This window comes from Cicer arietinum, chromosome 5, assembly GCF_000331145.2.
Source record: "Cicer arietinum cultivar CDC Frontier isolate Library 1 chromosome 5, Cicar.CDCFrontier_v2.0, whole genome shotgun sequence".
In the NCBI taxonomy this organism is placed as follows: domain Eukaryota; kingdom Viridiplantae; phylum Streptophyta; class Magnoliopsida; order Fabales; family Fabaceae; genus Cicer; species Cicer arietinum.
Window position 1 is genome coordinate 68,399,255 of NC_021164.2, and position 20,167 is coordinate 68,419,421.

The 20,167-nt window shown below is 29.1% G+C and overlaps 3 protein-coding genes across 5 annotated transcripts in view; 2 read left to right on the forward strand and 1 right to left on the reverse strand.

Moving 5' to 3' along the window:
- The window catches only part of LOC101496119 (MAG2-interacting protein 2), a 14,222-nt gene extending 12,987 nt beyond the window's left edge, over positions 1-1,235 (forward strand). The window contains exon 13 of the mRNA XM_073369311.1: positions 1-1,235. This exon is cut by the window's left edge and continues 27 nt beyond it. Coding sequence (XP_073225412.1) covers positions 1-864 — 864 coding nt within the window. The 3' untranslated portion in view covers positions 865-1,235.
- A 3,186-nt stretch (positions 1,236-4,421) lies between these two features.
- LOC101496224 (uncharacterized) lies at positions 4,422-7,199 on the forward strand. 3 transcript variants are annotated; one of them, XM_004502642.4, is made up of 3 exons: positions 4,422-4,561; positions 5,765-5,924; positions 6,712-7,199. In XM_004502642.4, exons 2-3 carry the CDS (start codon positions 5,785-5,787, stop codon positions 6,968-6,970), a joined length of 399 nt encoding a protein of 132 aa, XP_004502699.1. In that variant the 5' UTR covers positions 4,422-4,561; positions 5,765-5,784; the 3' UTR covers positions 6,971-7,199. The 3 variants fall into 3 exon arrangements, with proteins under 3 accessions (XP_004502699.1, XP_004502698.1, XP_004502697.1); XM_004502641.4 differs by having other exon boundaries at positions 4,429-4,570; XM_004502640.4 differs by having other exon boundaries at positions 4,480-4,713.
- Positions 7,200-8,048: 849 nt separating this feature from the next.
- LOC101496980 (uncharacterized) lies at positions 8,049-13,139 on the reverse strand. The gene is made up of 8 exons (XM_004502643.4): positions 12,864-13,139; positions 11,890-12,034; positions 11,631-11,799; positions 10,325-10,595; positions 9,589-9,854; positions 9,273-9,488; positions 8,848-8,950; positions 8,049-8,502 (listed from the first exon to the last, which is right to left on the reverse strand). Exons 1-8 carry the CDS (start codon positions 13,012-13,014, stop codon positions 8,444-8,446), a joined length of 1,380 nt encoding a protein of 459 aa, XP_004502700.1. The 5' UTR covers positions 13,015-13,139; the 3' UTR covers positions 8,049-8,443.
- Positions 13,140-20,167: the final 7,028 nt, after the last annotated feature.

Below are 20,167 nucleotides of genomic sequence, written 5' to 3' on the forward strand. Positions count from 1 at the left end.
GATGGAGGAAATGACTGGAACAATGATGATTGGGACGAAGGATGGGAAAGTCTGGAGGAAGTAGACAAGCCTGAGAAAGAAAATATCGAGGAATCTGTTTCTGTTCACCCTTTACATGTGTGTTGGGCAGAGATTTTTAGAAAATTCATAAGCCTATCAAGGTTTAGTGATGTGCTAAGACTGATTGATCAATCATCATCAAAACCTAATGGTATGTTACTTGATGAAGATGATGCCAGGAGCTTAAACGAGATAGCATTAAGCATGGATTGCTTTCTGGCTCTGAAGATGGCACTCATGCTACCCTACAAAACATTACAGTTGCAGTGCCTGGCTGCAGTTGAGGATCGCGTTAGACAGGGCATCCCTCAAACAAAGAGCAAGGATTGCGAGTTATTAATTCTAATTTTATCTTCTGGGATTCTCACTTCTATTGCGACGGGTTCTACCTATGGTACTACTTTCTCTTACCTCTGCTATATGGTTGGAAAGTTATCCAACCAATGTCAACAAGCTCTGGTATCAGGTGGAGGATTTACCAATAATGAAGATCATGAGAATCAGTTTTTCAGGAGGATCCTTTTCCCTAATTTCATTTCGGAACTTGTGAAGGTTGATCAACATATTCTAGCAGGATTTATGGTCACAAAATTTATGCACATAAGTGACTCGCTCAGTCTCATTAACATTGCTAATGCAAGTCTTAATAGGTATCTGGACAGGCAGCTCCACATGCTGCTAGTCAACGAATTCCATGTTGAGATGGAATGTAAAACATTGAGGAATACCGTTAGCAGATTGAAAGGCAGATTGAGTAATTTGATTCAATCCACATTGCCATTGCTATCTGCTAGTGTAAGTTAATAGAAATTTCAATAAGATCAATTACCCCCTTGTGACCCCTTTCAGGATATTGTTTTAGGGTTGCATTTGTATCAAGTTAGGATGCAGAGTTTTGTCGATCACTATTTGCATAGAGACTTTAAGTTTAGTTTGCATAGTTGGGTTTTGGAGGTTAAAAGAAAAAAGCTAGCTAGATGTTCAAATTTTCATTCATACATGTATATGGGTTAAAAAATTATTTGACCATGTATTTCTGCCCCTTTTTTTTCAGTTGCTATGGGCAACTATAGACGTCTTCCAAGCGGGCTTTACGACTTGTGTGTACTAAACAAAGAACAGGAGAAAATTAAATTTCTTTTACTGTTATTGAAATTAATTTACGAAGCTGTCAATAAGTATGTCCAACAAAACGAATTAAATAAAAAACTGTACTTATCAATGCAAATTATGCAATATTTAATTTTACTAAGTTGGTTGAAGAAGGTAAGGGTGATGAATGGTGAAGCTGATGTGGCACTCGAATGAAGTGAATGAAAGAACGTCATCGCTATATGAAAATAGAAAAATAAATGTTATATGGTACGATGGTCACAATATTGAACGAAGTAAATCTCTCCTGCAGAAGATCATCACCAATTTCAATAGTGGAATCGCAAAAGTTCATTTTGATCTATTTCACCACAACCTTTGAGATATGGAATGACCTTCACACGCGTTTCCATTACAATGCAGATAGCTTATGACACAATTAACAAGGCAGTTAATATAAAAAATGCACCTCATTTTTATCAATTAATACTATTATTGACATATAAATTCAACCAACTCTGGATTGATACCAGAGAGTCTAGTTAGGGAAACTGGTATTCAACATGATTATCCTAGTGACATCTCACATTTATATAAAATCTTTCTTTATACTAACATTTTTTCATGGTCTCTTAGACCATCTTCAATTTTTTTTTTGGGGATCTTATACCATCGTCTTCAATTTAACACAACACAATCCCCTAATATATTCTACATATGCAACAAAAACACGTAAGACAAATAAACAACTCATTATCATCAAACATACTATTTAATGTGATTCAACTCATATATGCAAGTTTGTTATATTGTAAGTTAGATGTAGTAAAGATAGATTTTTTTTTTTTTTTTTTTTTGAGATAGATAGATTAAAGTTAAAAATTAAGCTACATTTGTTACTATGAATTCAAAATTTGAAATAATGTTGCATTGAAAATAATTTATATTTATCATAAATAGAAAATAAAAATTCAAATATTTATTAAATTTTATATTTAAAATATTTTATTATCTTAAAATTTTGTTCAACACTTGAAATGATCTAGGTTAAAAATTGACATTTCTGTTTAAAACAATTGTGATGATAACCAAATTTAGTATTTATATTGAATATTAGAATTAATTAAGGTTTAAATATGTCTTTGGTCCATGCAATTATAATGTTTTTTTTATATTTATTTTGGTCCTCGTAAGTTTTTTTGTTTAATTAACATCTTTACAACTATAGTTTCATGTTAAAATAGACATTTCATCCAATTTTTGTTACATAAATTGTAACACTATTAACATCTTTATAACTAATTTTTATTAAAAAAAAACTCAAATATAATTAAGTTATAATTTTTTTAATCTAAAATTAACCCTTAATGTTTCGGTCTTCTTCCCTAAAAAAAAATTAAATTGCAGCTTTAATTTCATCGTTTCACTTTTCTTCCTGTTGTAGAATTTCTCACGTTGTATCGCAATTTATAAAAGAAAAAAAATCTAAAAAAACATTATGAATTGGATTAAAGGTTCAAACATGTCACCATGGTGTATTCCTTCATCACCCTTTACTATTACTAGGTCTAGGACTAGGACTTGGACTTTCTTCTTTTCCCCTCCTTTCTCTTCAACCAAATTTTACTCCCTTATGGATTTTTCGATATACTCCCCTAAAATTCCTTAATTTCTACGCCAAGAAGAAAAACTCTAATTCAAAGCCAATTCTAGAATCCACAATTGTCCAAAAAGTACCACCAGACGACGAAAAAGATTATGGTAATAATGAATTTGAATACGGTGATGAATCTCAAATTGATGAAGATGTTGATGACGGTGATGAGAATTATGATGGGAAGATGACTTAAACGATGAAGAATAGGACGCAATTTATGTTTTTTTTCTCCATAAGAAGGCGTAAACATTTAGAATTAATTTTAGGTTAAAAAATATTATAATTTAATTATATTTGAGTTGTTTTTTGTTAAAAAATTGTTATGTTTTAACGGTGTTGTAATTTTTGTAATAGAAATTGGATGAAATGACTATTTTAAAATGAAATTATATTTGTAGGGATGTTAATCAAACAAAAAAACTTAATAGAACCAAAAACAAAAACAAAAGTTATAATTACATGGTCCCTCTATTTTAAAAGTTGACAATTTTAGTTTTTTTCTCAAAATTTAGAACTAAAAAATAATTTAATATCATTATTAAATAAAATATTATGCATAAAGCACTCTCCAATCCAAAATAAAAGCAAAAATAATTTAATTGCAATGTACTATCGATGTAAAACTCTCAGCGCATTACAATAATTTATAAGAATGACGTTAGATATAGTTTTAGTAAAAGTCAAATATGTCTACTAATCTAATAATTAAGATTGACTATAAAAACTTTTTACACTAACCGTAGATATAAATTAAATCCAAACAAGAATTAGTAGAAGAAAAAAAATGATTTATTCGATCTTTATTGAGTCCAAAACCATTTCCTCTCTTTAATCTATTTATATTCGAGTGAATATTCAAATTAATCCCTAAATTTTGTAAATTAGCAAATACATTATTGAAATTGTTAAATATTAATTAAAGTTGTCTAATTTTAAACTTTTATGGTTAGAGAATGTGATGTAACATATTAATTAAAAATGTGACTCTTCTACGTTGATCTTGCATCGATGTAATCACAATATAAACTAATTTTCAAATAAAATTGAAATCTTTTATGGACTCATTTGTCAATAATTAATTGATACAAAATTACAATTACTCGTAAATTTATCTTTGGAGTTATGAGATTGATGTAAGATTAGCATTGATAAATTATATATTCAATTACAATATCATATCAAAATATCAAACTATAAAAGTGTAATGATTAACTATTTTAACTAATATTCTACAATTTTATTAAGGTTTAATTGCAGTTTTGGTACTCTTATATTAGCTGAATCACGAAAGTAATCTCCCTATTTTATTTCTTTCCAGTTTTGATCCTCAAATAGAATTTTGGTATAAAACTTGATGAAGTGTTATTTTTTTTGCGCTTATTTAAGTCACAAAATGGCTCAAGATTTCGTGATGCGTACCTAAAATCTATGATAATAAATGGTGTGGTGTGGCTTAAAAAAATGATATTTCATCAAGTTTTGAACTAAAATTCTATTTGAGAACCAAAACTGAAGAAAAAATAAAATAAAGAGACTGCTTTCGTGAGTCAGCTAAAATAGGAGATCAAAAGTACAATTAAATCTTATTAATTCGACGATTACAATTTACTTTTATTTATTGTTTGGGACGGAAGAGAATAGTTTATTCGTTGTACTCGGATCGGAACTAAGTGGATATCTTTCAACGGAAAGATAGATAGTGTTAGAAACAGTACCGCGTTATTATTACCACACCACAGAACAGAATCCAAGGTAGATCAGGTATTAAAACTTGTTACTGTTATTGTTGCATGAATGAATTGAATTCTATAATCTAATCCTCAAAATGGATAAGTTACCTTTGGAAATCTGCATCAAGATCTTCTGTTTCTTAGACCACCATCACCTTGCTGTAGCTCAACAAGGTCAATCATCATCATACCTACCCCTTCATTTTTGTATTCTTATGTGTTTCAAAAATATCTTCTTTTTTAAAAGAAAAATCCAATTAGAATTTCATTGATTTCTGAATTAGTAGCATGTTCTATGGTGGAAACATTGTTGTTAGATCTGAGTTGTGTTTCTATAATTTAATTCAATTGATTTGGATTATCTATTATGTTTGAATTGGAATCCAAAATTTGCTATATAATTGTTGGAGATTGAAAGTGATCATGTGATTATTTTCCTCTAAAAATATGTTGATTAGTTTCTTTTTGGGTCAAATGACTGATTCTGTTTTTAACTTTTAATGTCTGAATTGATACACATTTAATCAGAAATCAGTGCTGACGGAATTGAAAATAGGAACACGATTTGGTTCTTACTCTCTCAGTTTCATAAGGCATGTCAATTCAGTAAAACAAATCTGTTTCAAAATAAATGTGATTTTCAATTTTTAATACAATTTTAATTATTATTTTTTAACTGTATCTCCAATTAATATTATGTACACTACTTCTAAAACATTCTCCGTCAACCTAGTTTAATTTTAAGCAATAACACAAAGCTGTGTGTTCCTTGGACTAGATTCTAATTTTCACAGGGATTTTCAAGAAACACAATTTGCCAAAATGGCCTCGATTAATAGTTCATCTGTTTTTTTTCTAAAATTCAAACTTTATTGTTTTGATCAGTCATTAACAGATTACTGTGATTTTATGTTTCATCCAATATTTGATGTCCACCGTTTTATAACATTACAATCTGTTGAATCAAATCATAGCTTAGGCTCATAAGGAAAACACGTTGATGGTAATGTGTGAGTTCTTAGTTTTGATGTTTCTTGAAGAAAGGTTGTTTGGATCTAACAATAAAGATAAAAAATTATAAAAGGTACCTAGTAGTTCTAAGTTGAAATCGTATACGTTCAGATCCATGTTTTCCATGGTTCATTATAATCTCGTTAGCATACGTCTTTCCATAACAATGTGTCAAGTTTTGGAGAAGCAATAAATTTGACCAATTGTTTCACAGTCTGTAGGAAATGGAAGCTGATGGCCTCAGACAATGCTCTATGGTCAAACCTTTTTAAGGAGAGATGGGGAGGAGAGCATGCTGCTTTTTATGCTCCTATTGGTTCAAAACCATGGAAAGAAGTATACGAGGTGCAAGATCGTTGCGATCGAGTTGGACTGTAAGTTGTTTAATTTACTCTGCTGAGATTATGGCACACACAAGCACACAGATACGGTTCATTCATTCATTCATATGTCATCTTGAATTGACATGAACATTGTTCTTGAGTAGAACTTCAGTAGACCTTGTCGACAATGTGTTGTGATCAAGGCCTGAGTGTTTATCTCTGGGGAGTGAGTAACTTAGGTTTTTTGCTGCTCGGGTTCCTCGGCTTTTATAACCCTGAGCCCTCAACCGTCCTCCCCGCTATATTCTTGTCCTCAACTAGTCAGTTGAGCATATCCTCCACTTTTTCCAGTTATGTGGGTTTATCTATCTCGAATAATCCTTCCAATCCGTTATCTTGCCAATGTCTCTATTAGTACAGAGATATGACCAACTAAGTGAGCTTTAAGCCGAATATGGGCTGAATTGTTATACTCGGCCACAGGGTCATTTAAGCCCTATTGACTTAATGTGAGGTTATTTTATGACAGTCCACAATCTCCCAAATATGAGGTGTGTAAGGGTGAGATGCTTAAAATATTTCCCGAGCTAATTGGAATTTGATGATAGTCCAAATATAATTGCTGATTACTGCATAGCTACAACGTTGATGTTGGCTTCCTCTTAACTTGATCTTGCTTTAGCTTTAGCATGAACCATAGATATTCAACACAGAAAATTATTGTCTCAAAATTGTGTTGACATTAGTAAATAAAGCCTAGAGTGCAGTGTTGCAATAAAAAATTTAATTTGTGACTACAGTTATTGAACTCTGATATTTTTAATTCTTCACATAATAGGGGTTTGAAGATTATTAGAGAAGGAAGTGACTACTATCTTGTTCACCAAGGTGAGGTACAACGATATCTGGGTTCAAGAAAAAATCCACGACAAGTAACCGGCCACAACTGTCCTAATTTTAGTTCGGAAAGGGACTTGACTGGAGAAAGTTCTTTCCCTGAAGAGAAATCGTGTCGGGGAATTTTGGACAAAATCCTTTTTTTCATTGGGGATTTGGAAGTTGCTTCTGCTGATGCCAAACGCAGCCGTGTGTTATGATGATATCTATCACTCAATCCAATAGTGAAGTTCAATGTGAAACTTCTTTGTATGTTTGTATGTAAGCATTGTTTCATGTATATACTAGTACATACTTATCAGTTTAATAAATATGTATTGAGTAAAAAAGTTTTACACTAATACTCAGTTGTATCTTACTATGATATTATATATATTGTAATATTACTTCATAAAATACTTCAAAGCATTGTAAGTTGTTTTTTCTGAAGAGATCACACTAGTGACAACTGACAAGAAGTGTTTATGCTGTTATAAAACTAGACCATCGTTCCGTGTGATCAATTTATAAGAGATTTGTGTTTTCTTTTACAAATATGAGAGTTACGTTAGTGTCACCATTTCCCTTCACCATATGTAATCTAAAATCTAATTATATATATATATCTTACAGGTTAAAATTTCTCATTTTGGATTTTTTATATAAAAATTTTTATATAAAAAAAATCTCTCATTTGATTTTTACTGTACTATAATTATAATTTTTTCCAATGTAAGCAAAAATGATAATATATCATTCTATTTGAAAATGCTTTTTCATTTAAAATATGAAATCATTTTAAAATTAAAATCCACAGCTGGGATTGTTTGAGTTTAGTTGATTAGGTTGTACTCACTTCTAATTGAGCCTGTACAGGGCAAGGAGCAACCAAATTTGTGTATGTGTACAATGGAATCAAATTTGAATTAAAAATGATTAAGATCCAAAATTGTGCGTTCAAATGTTTGAAATGTGAAATAACTTTTCAAGGTTAGGAGTTTAAATTAGTAAAATTCAGATAAAAAGAATTTGTGAGATGTGAAATTTGGGTCCAAAAGGGAAGAAGTTCCAGGATTATTTAATTTAATGAAATTTAATATTTCATAGGTATATTTTGAGTAGAAGAATGTACAAACAATTTAACAATTTAATTCATATTTTTTTAATAAATTAAGAGAATTTGATCATTTAATTACCTTAATTTGATCATTATAATAACAAACCACAGTTTGTAAACTACTCAGTCTTGACATAATGCTCGAATTGATCATTATTTATCATGTTTGATGAAGATAATAATTAAATGAAGATTAGAAGATGCATTAATTAAATGTAGAGTAGTTTCATTACAAAATTAAGACAATGAAAGTAGGGTACATATACTATTCCCAACGAGACAAACTTAGATCCCGCCCCCAAAAGAATGACATCAGAACTACCAAAATGGAGATTTCTCCTCATGTAATAATAGCCAATAGAAATCTAACGTACTATAGTATTGATAACCAAAAATACTAAAAAGAAATTGCCCCATTTATCCTTTTTGCTTGAACCCGTTCCCCTTGGTTGGTGGGTGGCATCAGATTTACCTTCACACTCAAATCACGTAGTAAGTACACAGTTTAGACAGAAACTGCATTATGTAAGGATGAAGCAGCAGCATTCAGTGCCTCCCCTAAACTTAATAATACCAGTTACAGGTTCAATGGCTCTGACTCGGAATCCCTTTCCTTCATTTGCCAATCTTCTGTTTCTGTTTTCAAACAAATGAAGTAAGTAAGAATAGTTTTTGTTTTACGAAAACTGGGAAATATTGTGTTAAGAAAATTTATTTGGTTCGTGCAGCTGGTGGTCCGTGATCATACTAGTCATCATCTAGTACACAAGCATGTTTTTCCCGGCTGAAGTATCAAAATCTAACAAGAATAACTTGAGGCGGGGTATATAACAGAAAAGGAATGTACCCAAGAAGCCAAAGGTGTACCAGATAAGACACAGTTAACACTTAAAACTGTATCTTCGTAACACAGCACAGTCTAAATAAATTTTTGATCCCATTGCGGTCAAATTTCAACAGATCATAGTGCGAGGGTCTTACTTGGCTTATCTGCAATCACCAGCAGTCGCCTTTGTAAGATGCTAGCCATGAAGAGGAAAATGGAGCACATGCCAAACATGACTGTGATGGGGAATGCATCCACCTGTACATAAAAAAAAAAAAAATTAGTCTAAGTGGTTACAGAGAGAGGGAAAGATAGATGCTTTTTGCTTTTGGGGTAGAGTGGAAAGGGAAAGTATTGGCATATATTTCCAAGAAAGGGGTTGTAAGCGTAGAATTCACCAGGATAACTGGTCCAAGCAGTCATTGTATTTAGGTAAGGGTTTATAATTCTAGGTTCAAAATATATGCAATATAAAAGTGGGTTAGATTGTTGGAATTCAGCAAGCTGTGGAATCTACATCAACAGAAATGCTACATTGAAGATCAAGCATTATATTTAAGTCATAGATTGTGCAACTTACATTGTACAGCACAACACACACAAAAATGTTCAGAGGAATGCGGAAAAAGTTCATGATGGTGCTCCTGGCTTCCTCGGGAATGTATTGGGATCTCATCTTCATAATGGATGGCCAGAATATGCCAACACAACTTTCAAAGGTACAGAAGCCAAGAAGCTGAATGCACCCTGCGAATGAGAGACTGTCGCCTCTTGCTTTGGTAGGAACTGCAAAAAACTGTTCCGCAATAACCAAGTCAAAATATGTCAGAATAGCGTGAGATGTAAATCACAGTACTAAGGGGATGGAAGGAGAGTATATTGGAAGAATAGCGTACAGTGGTCAGAATGGGAAGCAATAGAGAAGCAGAAGAAACTGCAAAAACAATCTGCATATAGCTCTCTACACGGAATGATGAACGGGCCATCAACTTAGATGCAATCGAGCTTCCCAACATTGAAGATAACATGAATGTTGCAAAAATAAAACCATGGGGAATCTCTTCATCATTTGGGCTCAATGCAGGAGTCCACAGAAACACAAAGGTATACATTGAACCTTCAAAGAGAGACTGTATAGCACCCAGCAAGGCTATTTTTTCATCTGAAACACAACAAATGTAACAACGTTGGAGTAGCAAATGAACAAGAGTACAAGATGAGACAAATAAAATAAATCATAACAGAATAAGGAAAGCCAACAAGCAACTGCAACTTTGCTTTCCATATTCCTTTCAGGGTACCTTTATTGAACATTTTGCACAAATATGCATTTCTCTTCTAAACCCATACAGAAAATATCTATTACATGTTATGTGTGGAGCCTAACTTCCTGGACAAAACCAAGGAAGAAAGGAAACTCTATCACTTAATTCTAGTATCTTACAAACCCCTGCTTCCTTTTAATTGTTTGGTGGCATATCTGGTACCTGGGAATAAGTTCATTTCAACTTATATCGTTCCGAGGACGGGATCAAAAGATGACCAGCTCATAAAGAGTTCTGAAGTTCAAATTCATAGTACTAAACCACTGTATAAACAATGACAAAATACTATCTATGGTAAGAAATATACCGGAAGCAATGGCTACAGCAGCACCCCTGAATTGGGCAAGCAAGTTCTTGTTTTCAGAAGGGTCCCCGTAGTTTTCTGTCCATGTAGTTAATATGACGACCATGCCGATTGCCAGAAAACATGCAGCAGCATCAAAGGGGGCAACTGGTCCTAGAGCCAATGTATCAACAAGGACATTTCCAAACAGTCCAGAAAAAATGGCGACAAGACCATTTCCAAGAAATATCGCCTTCGAGAATGTTAATGATAGCCATTGCTGATCAAAGCCCCTCTGACAGATTCACGTGAAAAAATTGACATACATAAATACAAAATGCAAAATGAAGGAATCAAGATAAAGGTAAAAAAACATTGCAAGGACCAATTGTCAACAGATTTTAAGGTTAAAATATGTATTTTGACAACCAAAAATCAATTCATTGGCCACTTGGATTATATTGAAAAATGCATGTTTATCTTGTTTAGAGGGACGCAATAAATTCATAAAACCCAGAAATCAGCAGCAGCATTTGGAATCAATATAGTTTGCAGGAACAAGTTGATTTGGAAAACATGAGCATATACAGACTACAGTAGAGAAGCAAGAACACAGAGCATAACAAACATTTAGAGGGCACTACATTGGATACGAAAACCTAAAAAAAGAATTAAAGACATCAAATTTCAGATGCCATCAAACTACATCGCTTGTACCTTTATTGTTTTTGTTCGGTGAACTACAGCATTCATTTAAATTAAACCACGTAGCCCTTGTCAGATAGCAACTAGTGTGTTTGTTTATGTTTAGAGAGATAAAGAAATAAGCATATACAGAAAACCACGTCTCAACAACTTGACTACACCATAGAATCGATAGTTACATAAAGAATACAAAGATACAATTTTCCAAGTTACTAAATTTATGCAATACACAGGACATAAAACATAATGATCCACGTCTCTCAAAATTTATAATAGTAAGATCTATCAACTGGCTAGTTCTGGTTAGAATAGCATATTAATAAGTTTGTGTAATAAATTACATATTAAATATTACAGACATGTTAAGCCCGATTTGAAATGTTCCAAAAATATCAAACTAATTTTATTATTTAGAGGATATACAACCCGCTCTTCTCCATGTGACAGTTATAATAACCATATTATATTCAAGACGCAGCCTCCATATACAGATAAAAATCTTATTTACATATTTATATGTAAATGACCACCTTAAGGCACTTCTTGTGTGTTTAAAGTCAACATATCTAGAGGAAAATTTGATAATAAACAGCACATAACTTTAACACAAACAACAATTCCTCACCTTGAAATGCTCAGCAACAAGCCACGATTCAAATGCTGAAAACAGAAGTGAAGTGGCAATGCCTCCCAAAATACGGCCCAACATCAAGACTCTGTATTGAGGGGAATGCTTGGTGATGCAGCTCAAGATGTAGGTTATACAGTAAGTCACACAAGCCCTCTTACGGCCCCTGATTTCAGAGTAAGAAACATGAGATACTAAAAAATGGTATAACATATATGTGGCAAGAAAAGAATTAGAAAACTAAAAGGCATCTCACTGTTTGTCAGCTAGAGATCCCACAATTGTTCCAAACAACATTGAGGAACCAAAGCCAGCAATGAAGAGTTGTCCAATCTCCCCTTTTCCATATCCATATGTACTGTAAAGATAGTAGACATATGGACCTTGCAACCAATCACCAGCTATAGCCATAGAAACAGAACATTAGATTACCAAAAACTAGCATATCTACTAACAATTATTACAAATCAGTGCAATTTCAATTGCTCAAAAGCATAACTCAGTGATGAAATATGTTACTAAAATCAGATGAAAACTTCAAATACCGTATAACTTAATCAAATCAACCCCTTTTAAAGGATAATAATAATATAATTTGGCCAAATCAAAACTTTTAAGTTTGATCTCAGCCAACATCATCAAAAATAAAAGGATGAAAACGACACTTTAATTGATTAAAAAAAACGTAAGCATGGTAAAAGATAAAGTATATCATAAATAAGTAAAGTGTAATGTACACAACCATTTTGAAACCAAAAAGAAAAGAGAGAGAGTAAAAATCACAATTCCAAGGACCCATAAAACACGTTAATGTTGTGACGAGCATCCAAAGCTAGCAAGATCATAAAGGAAGAACCATTATCCATTCAGATTACGCTAGGATCCGTCTCAATTGCTTTGTTTTCACACTAATTTCAATTTGAAAAAAAAATTACAGATAAGATAAACAATAATAACAAAAAAAAAACGTCTTTTTCTTTTAATTTAGTAATAATTATTATCCTACCAATATCAATCACGAAGCAATAAAGGCAAATGAAACAAACAATAGCAAAAATAAACTATTTTTTGTTCACGATTCACAGAAACATTACTGAATCCATTAAAATTGATAAATGAAAGGGATAAAATAAAAAAATGTCGGGTTGCGCATATAATAAAAAAGCGAAAAGAAGATAGATCGAGAATGAAACGGAAGAGATCTAATAAAGAAAAGACGGATCTACGCACCCATCATGAGAGAATAAATGAGAAGGTAATTGTTCTTGAATGTATTGAAAGCAGAAGAAGTGTTGATTCGATCCTTGTTGTTCTTGCTAAGCTCGAGAGCTGCAACAACAGCGGCTAATCCACCGAACACGAAGTAGAAAAACAACTCCATTATCGCGCGATCTCAGTCGCAGAGAGGAATTGAATTGGATCCCACTCTCTCTCTCTCTCTCTCTCTTGTGAAGAGTGTGTGTGATTTGTGAGATACGACGAGTGGTGTGAGAGACAGAGATAGAGAGTGAGAGAGAGAAGCTTTTATATAGTGAATTATGAACGGTGCTGCAATCACCTGTGACTCGTCTTTTTGTAAAACTGGCTCAAACGGTTGTCCGTTTTTTTAACTCTTGACTTTTTATTTATTTATCACTCCGAGTAAATCTGCTTCCATTATTATTATTTCTTTTTTTTGGAACACGTTTGTTTTTGTGTAATGGAAAAGAGAGTTTATATACTTTTTTTAGCCAAAAGTAATATAATTTATACTTTAGAAATGTCTATTTCATGTTTAGAATAATAAAAAAACTTTCAACCTATTTTGTCACTAATTTCAAATATAGTAAACACGCAAAATTCACCTTATATTATGATAAAAATATATATTATTTTTAGTTAATATATTTAAAAATACATTTGATTATATAATCTGAACATATTTTATTTTATGAAATGATGTTTGTAGAAAAAAATATTTAAATATAAATTACATTAGACAAAACTTAATTTTAATTAAAAGTATATTTGCAAGATAAAGTTTAGTCTAATATAGGACAACAAATAAACTAGATAACAATAAATATTAAATAAATTAATTCATTAAATTTAAGTTGTTTGATAAAATTAATTGTTAAACTGATATAATTATAAAATGACATGAAAGGTATTTTTTTTTCCTTCCAATTATGATAAAGAAAATAAAATAAAAACAAATATGAAATGTTACAACTATGAACTCCCATGAAAAAACATCATAAACTCATTTTTTTTTTAAATATTATAAATTCTCGTGAGAGAACTTTCCTAATTAGACAACTATAGTTTGACCATGTGAACTTATATATTTAAATTATCCACTAAAATATTTAGATATTATTTTGAATAGTCTTTTAATGCACCAAAATAAATGCATAATCTTAAAAATTATAGTGTTGAATTTTAAAAAATCCCTAAATTTTATAACTTTCTTTAATTTAAGGGATTAAAATGTTATTTCATAAATTTGATGATTAAATTGTTTAACCTTTACTATTTAAATGATCAAATATTTCTTTTAAATTTTAGTTCAATCGACAAAAATGTCAATATTATTATGTTGAATATCATATTGCTGGTTCAAATTCGATATTTCGCAGTTGTATGTGAATTTTTTATAGTAATTATATCAATTCATCTGTGGATAGAAAAATGATAGAATACTAATTTATTCCAATGTATTAGTCCATATTGGTTTCAATATTTTATTAAAAGAAAAAAAACTTAATCATAATAGTATGCCTTAATGATAAATTATAGGACATGCCACAATTTTATAAGTACAACTCATATGATAGTTGTATAACTATTTAATATATTAAAATATGAGTTTAAACTCAAAATATACCTCTTTCTTTTTATTAGTACGTGTGAACTTTGTTGATAAACTATTTAAAATAAAAAGAAAATGGACAAGACAATGTATTTAAAAAGTATCTTATTAATTATGAGTAAAAAATTAAATATCTTATTGTATTAATATAGTAATGCACATTTTTTATTTTTGGTTCACTTTTTCCAAAAAAATATTTGAAGATAAGGAACAATAGTAAGTTAAATTTGATTTATAATGATATTTAAACTTTTGTCAAATTCATCCAACATTACCTATTATACATTTGTAATGATTTTGTAACCTTATCGATAAAATTATTTAACTTTTTTTGATAAATAATAATTTTTACCCCAAAATGCATGCAAGTAAATTTTCACCCTTTAATAAATACCCTAAAAACACTAGTTAATATATTTTCAAAAAATTTAAAAAATTCAACTGTAATTTTTTTAATTAAATAAATTAATTTGTTCCTTTAAATATTCTAATTTATGATCTTAGTCACTCTAAAATTTATTTTGACTAATAATATCTCAGAAATTTTATGTCACTAAAATTGGTTCTAACTAAAAATAAAATAAAAAGATATATTTATAGTGTCCAAAAAACTTATTTTTAAATTTGTTTTTTTATTCCTATAAATATACCACCTTTCATTTTGAGTACCTCTTGCAATGCCACATTTAATTTACTTAAACATCAAAGATAAGAAATTGAGATATTAAGAGGAATCAAAAATTTATTTAATTCAAATTATTCTAAAGAAATTTATTCAGTATGGTTTTACAATCTAATAATACCAAGTTAATGGGTTTCTATTTTATTTTTCAATCCAATTTTTTTCTTTTGACAGAACAATCAATTTTATACATTTAGATCAAATGTGGAAATAAAATACTCCATTAATTTTAAATCGAATATCGTTTAAATTTTTTGCACACATATTAAAAAATAAAAAAATTAAATAATTACGAGAAATAGAATAATTATATTATCAAATTATTTGAAGTAGTCCACATTTATTAAATAAAAAAAATACCTACACTCAGTAATAATTTAATGTCTCACGCAAATAATTTAGTTAGTGAGTTAATGAATGCTAAAAGAGTTATAAAAAAGAAGATTTAACAACTAATTTATTATTTATCTATAAAAAAACATAATAATAATTTGATGGTACAGTTAAAAAATTAAATTACATTTGAAATTTAAAATCATACTATGTTGAATTTTTTTTATTTTATTTCACTAAAAGAGTGACGTGAAATCAAAAGAAGGGAGAGAAAATAGTAAGGCATGAATTAAGGAGGAAATAGGGAGACACGACATCATACTGTTTTAAAATAATTATTATATTTATAAAAAATATTTATTTTTAATTATATTGTTTAATTAATGTTATATAGATCACTTGTTATTATTTTTTATTTTTATCAATTTTTTAATTTTTGCGAAATTTGTTAACTCTAAAGATTATTTTGAGATGAAAACAATAAGGTGGACGAGGACGCGGTTTGTTGTTGAGATACAGATCATCGTCCATTAACTGAGACAGGATGACACGTGGGGGCCTGCTAAACGTCTGATTATATTGAATAGAAGAGGTGGATGGTGTCGGTGGTAATTCCCTGTGCCGCGGCAGATACACGCTCCATGCGGTGATGTCTCGGATCTAGTACTCTGCCAAACCATAATGGATCAGCTACTGTGAGGGTGGACCCCACCTACCATTCTCATTGCCAAAATTCTATGATGTAATTTTATTTTAGTTTGACTTTGATTACACTTAATGTGCACTCAGCTCTCAGACTCACTTAATGAATACTTACTTTCATTAATAATTTATTTTATCATCACAAAATAATGTCGCATTTAATAATTTTAGATAAATTAAAAAATATAATAAATATATATATATAAAATATATTGTGTAATTTTTAAATTTATATAAATATTAAATTAATTAATTTTTTATATTTGTAAAAGTTATAATATTAAATTAGTTTTAATTCTAATTTTATTTTCAATTATTTTTATTAAAAAACTTTTAGTGATATTGAGTTGTGCTATCAATTATATAGAACAACATAATTTTTTTTAGTGTGATTTCATGATATAGATTGAGATAATTTTGTGTTTAATTTTAAGAATCCTAAAATCTATCTAATTCGAATTCTCTCTTGTTTAATTGTTTTTCTAAAATTTGATTGAAAGTTTATATTTTTAGGATTATTGCAATCAAAACATCTTAAGAATTACGTAACTTTATTGAAAAAATTCGGTGAATTTTGGATTTTAATTTTGTTGATTACAAATAAGGATTATTATACAAATATTTACAAACATAAATGACGAATTTGACACTAAGAAAAAACGGTAATTTTATCAAACTATCCACATCAATTATTGTGATTGTAAAATTCACTTTTACTTTTATTTATATTTGTAATTGAAGTAATTCTTATTCATACTATAAAACATTTAAGAATTCATTTTCTATACAACTTTCTTCACCAACCTCCATCGTTCTATATGTTTAGAACATTATTGACAAATTTCAATTAATAAGTGCCATGTTTTTTAAAAATACATAAATCTCACTTATTCGTCAAAAGTACATGTCAAATATCATTAAAATGGTCTTTAGCCATCTAAATTCTAGTCATATTGTTTGTTGTCTTCATAAACAAACACATATGTCCATGCCCTAGCATCTTTAGACCACGAAACAATTTTCAATTCTCACAAAAAATGAGGGTGTAAATTGTGAAATGAATAAACTGAAGGCAAAAAGAATAAATTATTTCATTCATAATCTAATACCCACTAAACCCAAAAGGTAACCACATCTACCCTCTATTTTCAATCATATGTAATCAAGACCATGGTTGGACCACACAAAAATGGTCCATATTATGGGTGCATATAGTAGTGTTGAAGTTAAAGATATCATAACTAGAGTTATTGAAGCTATTTACCACCCTTTTAGTTATCAAATTCAAAATCCTCGCAATCTAACTAAAGATGAAATTTTTGCTGAATGGTAAAATATAAAAAATGAATTACATCAACTATGAATTACTTTTCAACTTAACAGGTAATTTGAAGTATCATTCTCTCTATAAAATATCTCCATCATTAGAGTTTAGTGGTGTCGAACGATGTATCTTTTCCTAAATTTTCATAATTTTAATGTCTTTCAATTTTGGAAAAAAGATGAAGAAGAAATTGGAGGAAGAAGAAACATTAAATTTAGGGATGAAGAGTAAAATAAGTGATAAAATGAAGAAATATTTTAGATTTTGTGATTTTGAAAAAAAAATGGTGCTATTATCATTTTGGACTCTGTATACTAAACTACACACGTAAAAATGAGAAAGTGACACATTATGTATCACATAATCGTTAAGTCATAAAATTAACAATCAACTTAACATTGAGACTAAACTGAGAGATACTCAAATAAATCAATGATTAATTTGGATTGTTGACATAGTAAAATACTAAAATAAAAGCACACGTACATTTAAAAATTAAAATAATAATTTACTTTTTACTTTTTTTCATTTAAATTGACTTATATTTTTTAGACAAAATAACTGTCATTATTTATTTATTTGTTCTTGAAACCCCTTGACCACGTAGAGAATGGAATTAACGAACAAGGTCATTGTTGCAAATGCACTTCTAACTAACACAATACACAATTAATACGAAAAGTAAATTAGTTTCCCACTGTTCTCATGTTGTCCTCTTTGTCACGCTCTTCTTTGGCTCTGTCCAATCTTACACTTACCAAGGAAATATGTCCCCAAATGATAAGGATCGTGTTTCGCTCATACATATTGTTCAAGCAACCCGATTTCTTGAGGTACAAACGAAATTCTTATATTATATATTCATTCTTAAGTGAAGCACAAGTTCCACTATAAGTTTTGAGTTGATCCTAATGGGATATTTTCTAAGATTGGCTCAATAATAATGTCAAAGTGTTGTACCATCAAAATAAAGTAAAGTCAATGTCAAAAATTAGAGTTCTGGTATGTAGCAACCATGGAGTATAAATTCCAACACCCTGAATATACAAGAATAAAATGTAAAATCCAACTTTTGTACCCAATTTTTTTGTTTGTAAAATCCAATTCAAAACTAAAAGTCAAGAATTGTTAGGCTTGTTCGTTAATTATCAACTTAAACTGAAATTATGTGAAGAGTATGAATTATTATAAAATTATAGGAGCAAATTAATCAAATTACACCAACTTAGTAAATTAGGCATATTAAAATCCGTTTGATGGATATGATAAAAACATGATAGAAATAAGTTATCGTATTATGTTTAAATTTAGCGTTTGATAATCAGCATGATATGATAAATTAATCCAGAACTCCATCAAATCTAGTCTCTCGAGTTAAAATTTATATCTTGAATATGAACTGAGTTAGAAATTAACATGATACGATAAAAACAACAATTTACTCAATTATCCTTATAAAATATAAAATTAAAATATAACAAAATTATAAATATAAAAACAATTTTTAAAATATAATCTAAAATGTAATAATGTAAATATAATTAAATATAAATATAAAAATAAGTAATAGAATTTGATCTAAAACTTAAAAATCAAATATTAATAATTAATTTAAAAAATGTTTATGATTTATCACAAGGATGATTTTGTCTTTTTATATAATTTAATAAATTAGTATTCGAAATTATAAAAATATAAAAATTAATTGAAATTTTAAAATTAATATAATTTATTTACAAAGGTACTTTTACCATTTACATATGATATATATCATATCCTTATTTATATTCTAACAAATAAAATAGAATTATTTAGTTACTCATGATTTTTTTAAAATTATTTATTTAATAGTGTCAATGAATAGTTTTAAATATAGTATTATTTTATTACTTATTTAATTTATTAATATTTTTTAATTTATAATATTTAAAATATAATAAATTAATATTAAAAAAATTAATTTATAATTTTTTACAATAATAATTTTATTATTTAAATATAATATATATTATATTGATAAGATGTGCACTAAATACATAACAAAATAAAATATTATTGTCGTATTGGTTATTGCGTATATATCAAATACTATATATCATAATATTTATTATATTACTATTTTATTTTATCTTTATATTTAACTTTATATCATATATTTTCTAAATGATATCTTGATCAAATGAGCCATAGTATATTTTCTTTTTCTAGTTTTTCTATTTCTATGGTAGGTGTAGAAAAAGAGCTATGCTACTACTAAGTACCAACACAACAGACAAGACATTTCACAAAGTACACAGAACTAACTGTATACGGGTACAGTGGTAATATAAAACTGATTGGAGGTTAAAAAAATAAAATGAAACTAAGAGTAATTTTTGCGTGATTAATATTTTCGTAAATATCAGCATTCCGTATAAAAAAATAGTCGAGTGTCAATATTTTTATGTTGAATTTTGTATCATTAAATTCAAGATTTTATCGGTACGTATGTGAATTTTTAATAATATTTATCATTTTCTTAAAAAAAATTAGTTAAAAAATGAGGTGAGTGTATTTAAAAGGTTGAAAGTAGTATACTTGTTAAAAATGTTTACCAATTTTTTGGTCACCGGGAGAATGTTAATGCATACTCTTAATAAAAT

What these genes read in the sequence shown, in the direction of transcription:
- LOC101496224 (XM_004502640.4), top strand. Translation starts at nt 4,635, where the DNA reads ATGGATAAGTTACCTTTGGAAATCTGCATCAAGATCTTCTGTTTCTTA. An exon ending in CCTTGCTGTAGCTCAACAAG is followed by an intron (nt 4,714 to 5,764) that starts GTCAATCATCAT and finishes ATTGTTTCACAG; the next exon opens with TCTGTAGGAAATGGAAGCTG. An exon ending in CGTTGCGATCGAGTTGGACT is followed by an intron (nt 5,925 to 6,711) that starts GTAAGTTGTTTA and finishes TTCACATAATAG; the next exon opens with GGGTTTGAAGATTATTAGAG.
- LOC101496980 (XM_004502643.4), bottom strand. Translation starts at nt 13,014, where the DNA reads ATGGAGTTGTTTTTCTACTTCGTGTTCGGTGGATTAGCCGCTGTTGTT. An exon ending in CATTTATTCTCTCATGATGG is followed by an intron (nt 12,035 to 12,863) that starts GTGCGTAGATCC and finishes CTATGGCTATAG; the next exon opens with CTGGTGATTGGTTGCAAGGT. An exon ending in GGTGATTGCAGATAAGCCAA is followed by an intron (nt 8,503 to 8,847) that starts GTAAGACCCTCG and finishes GTTTGAAAACAG; the next exon opens with AAACAGAAGATTGGCAAATG.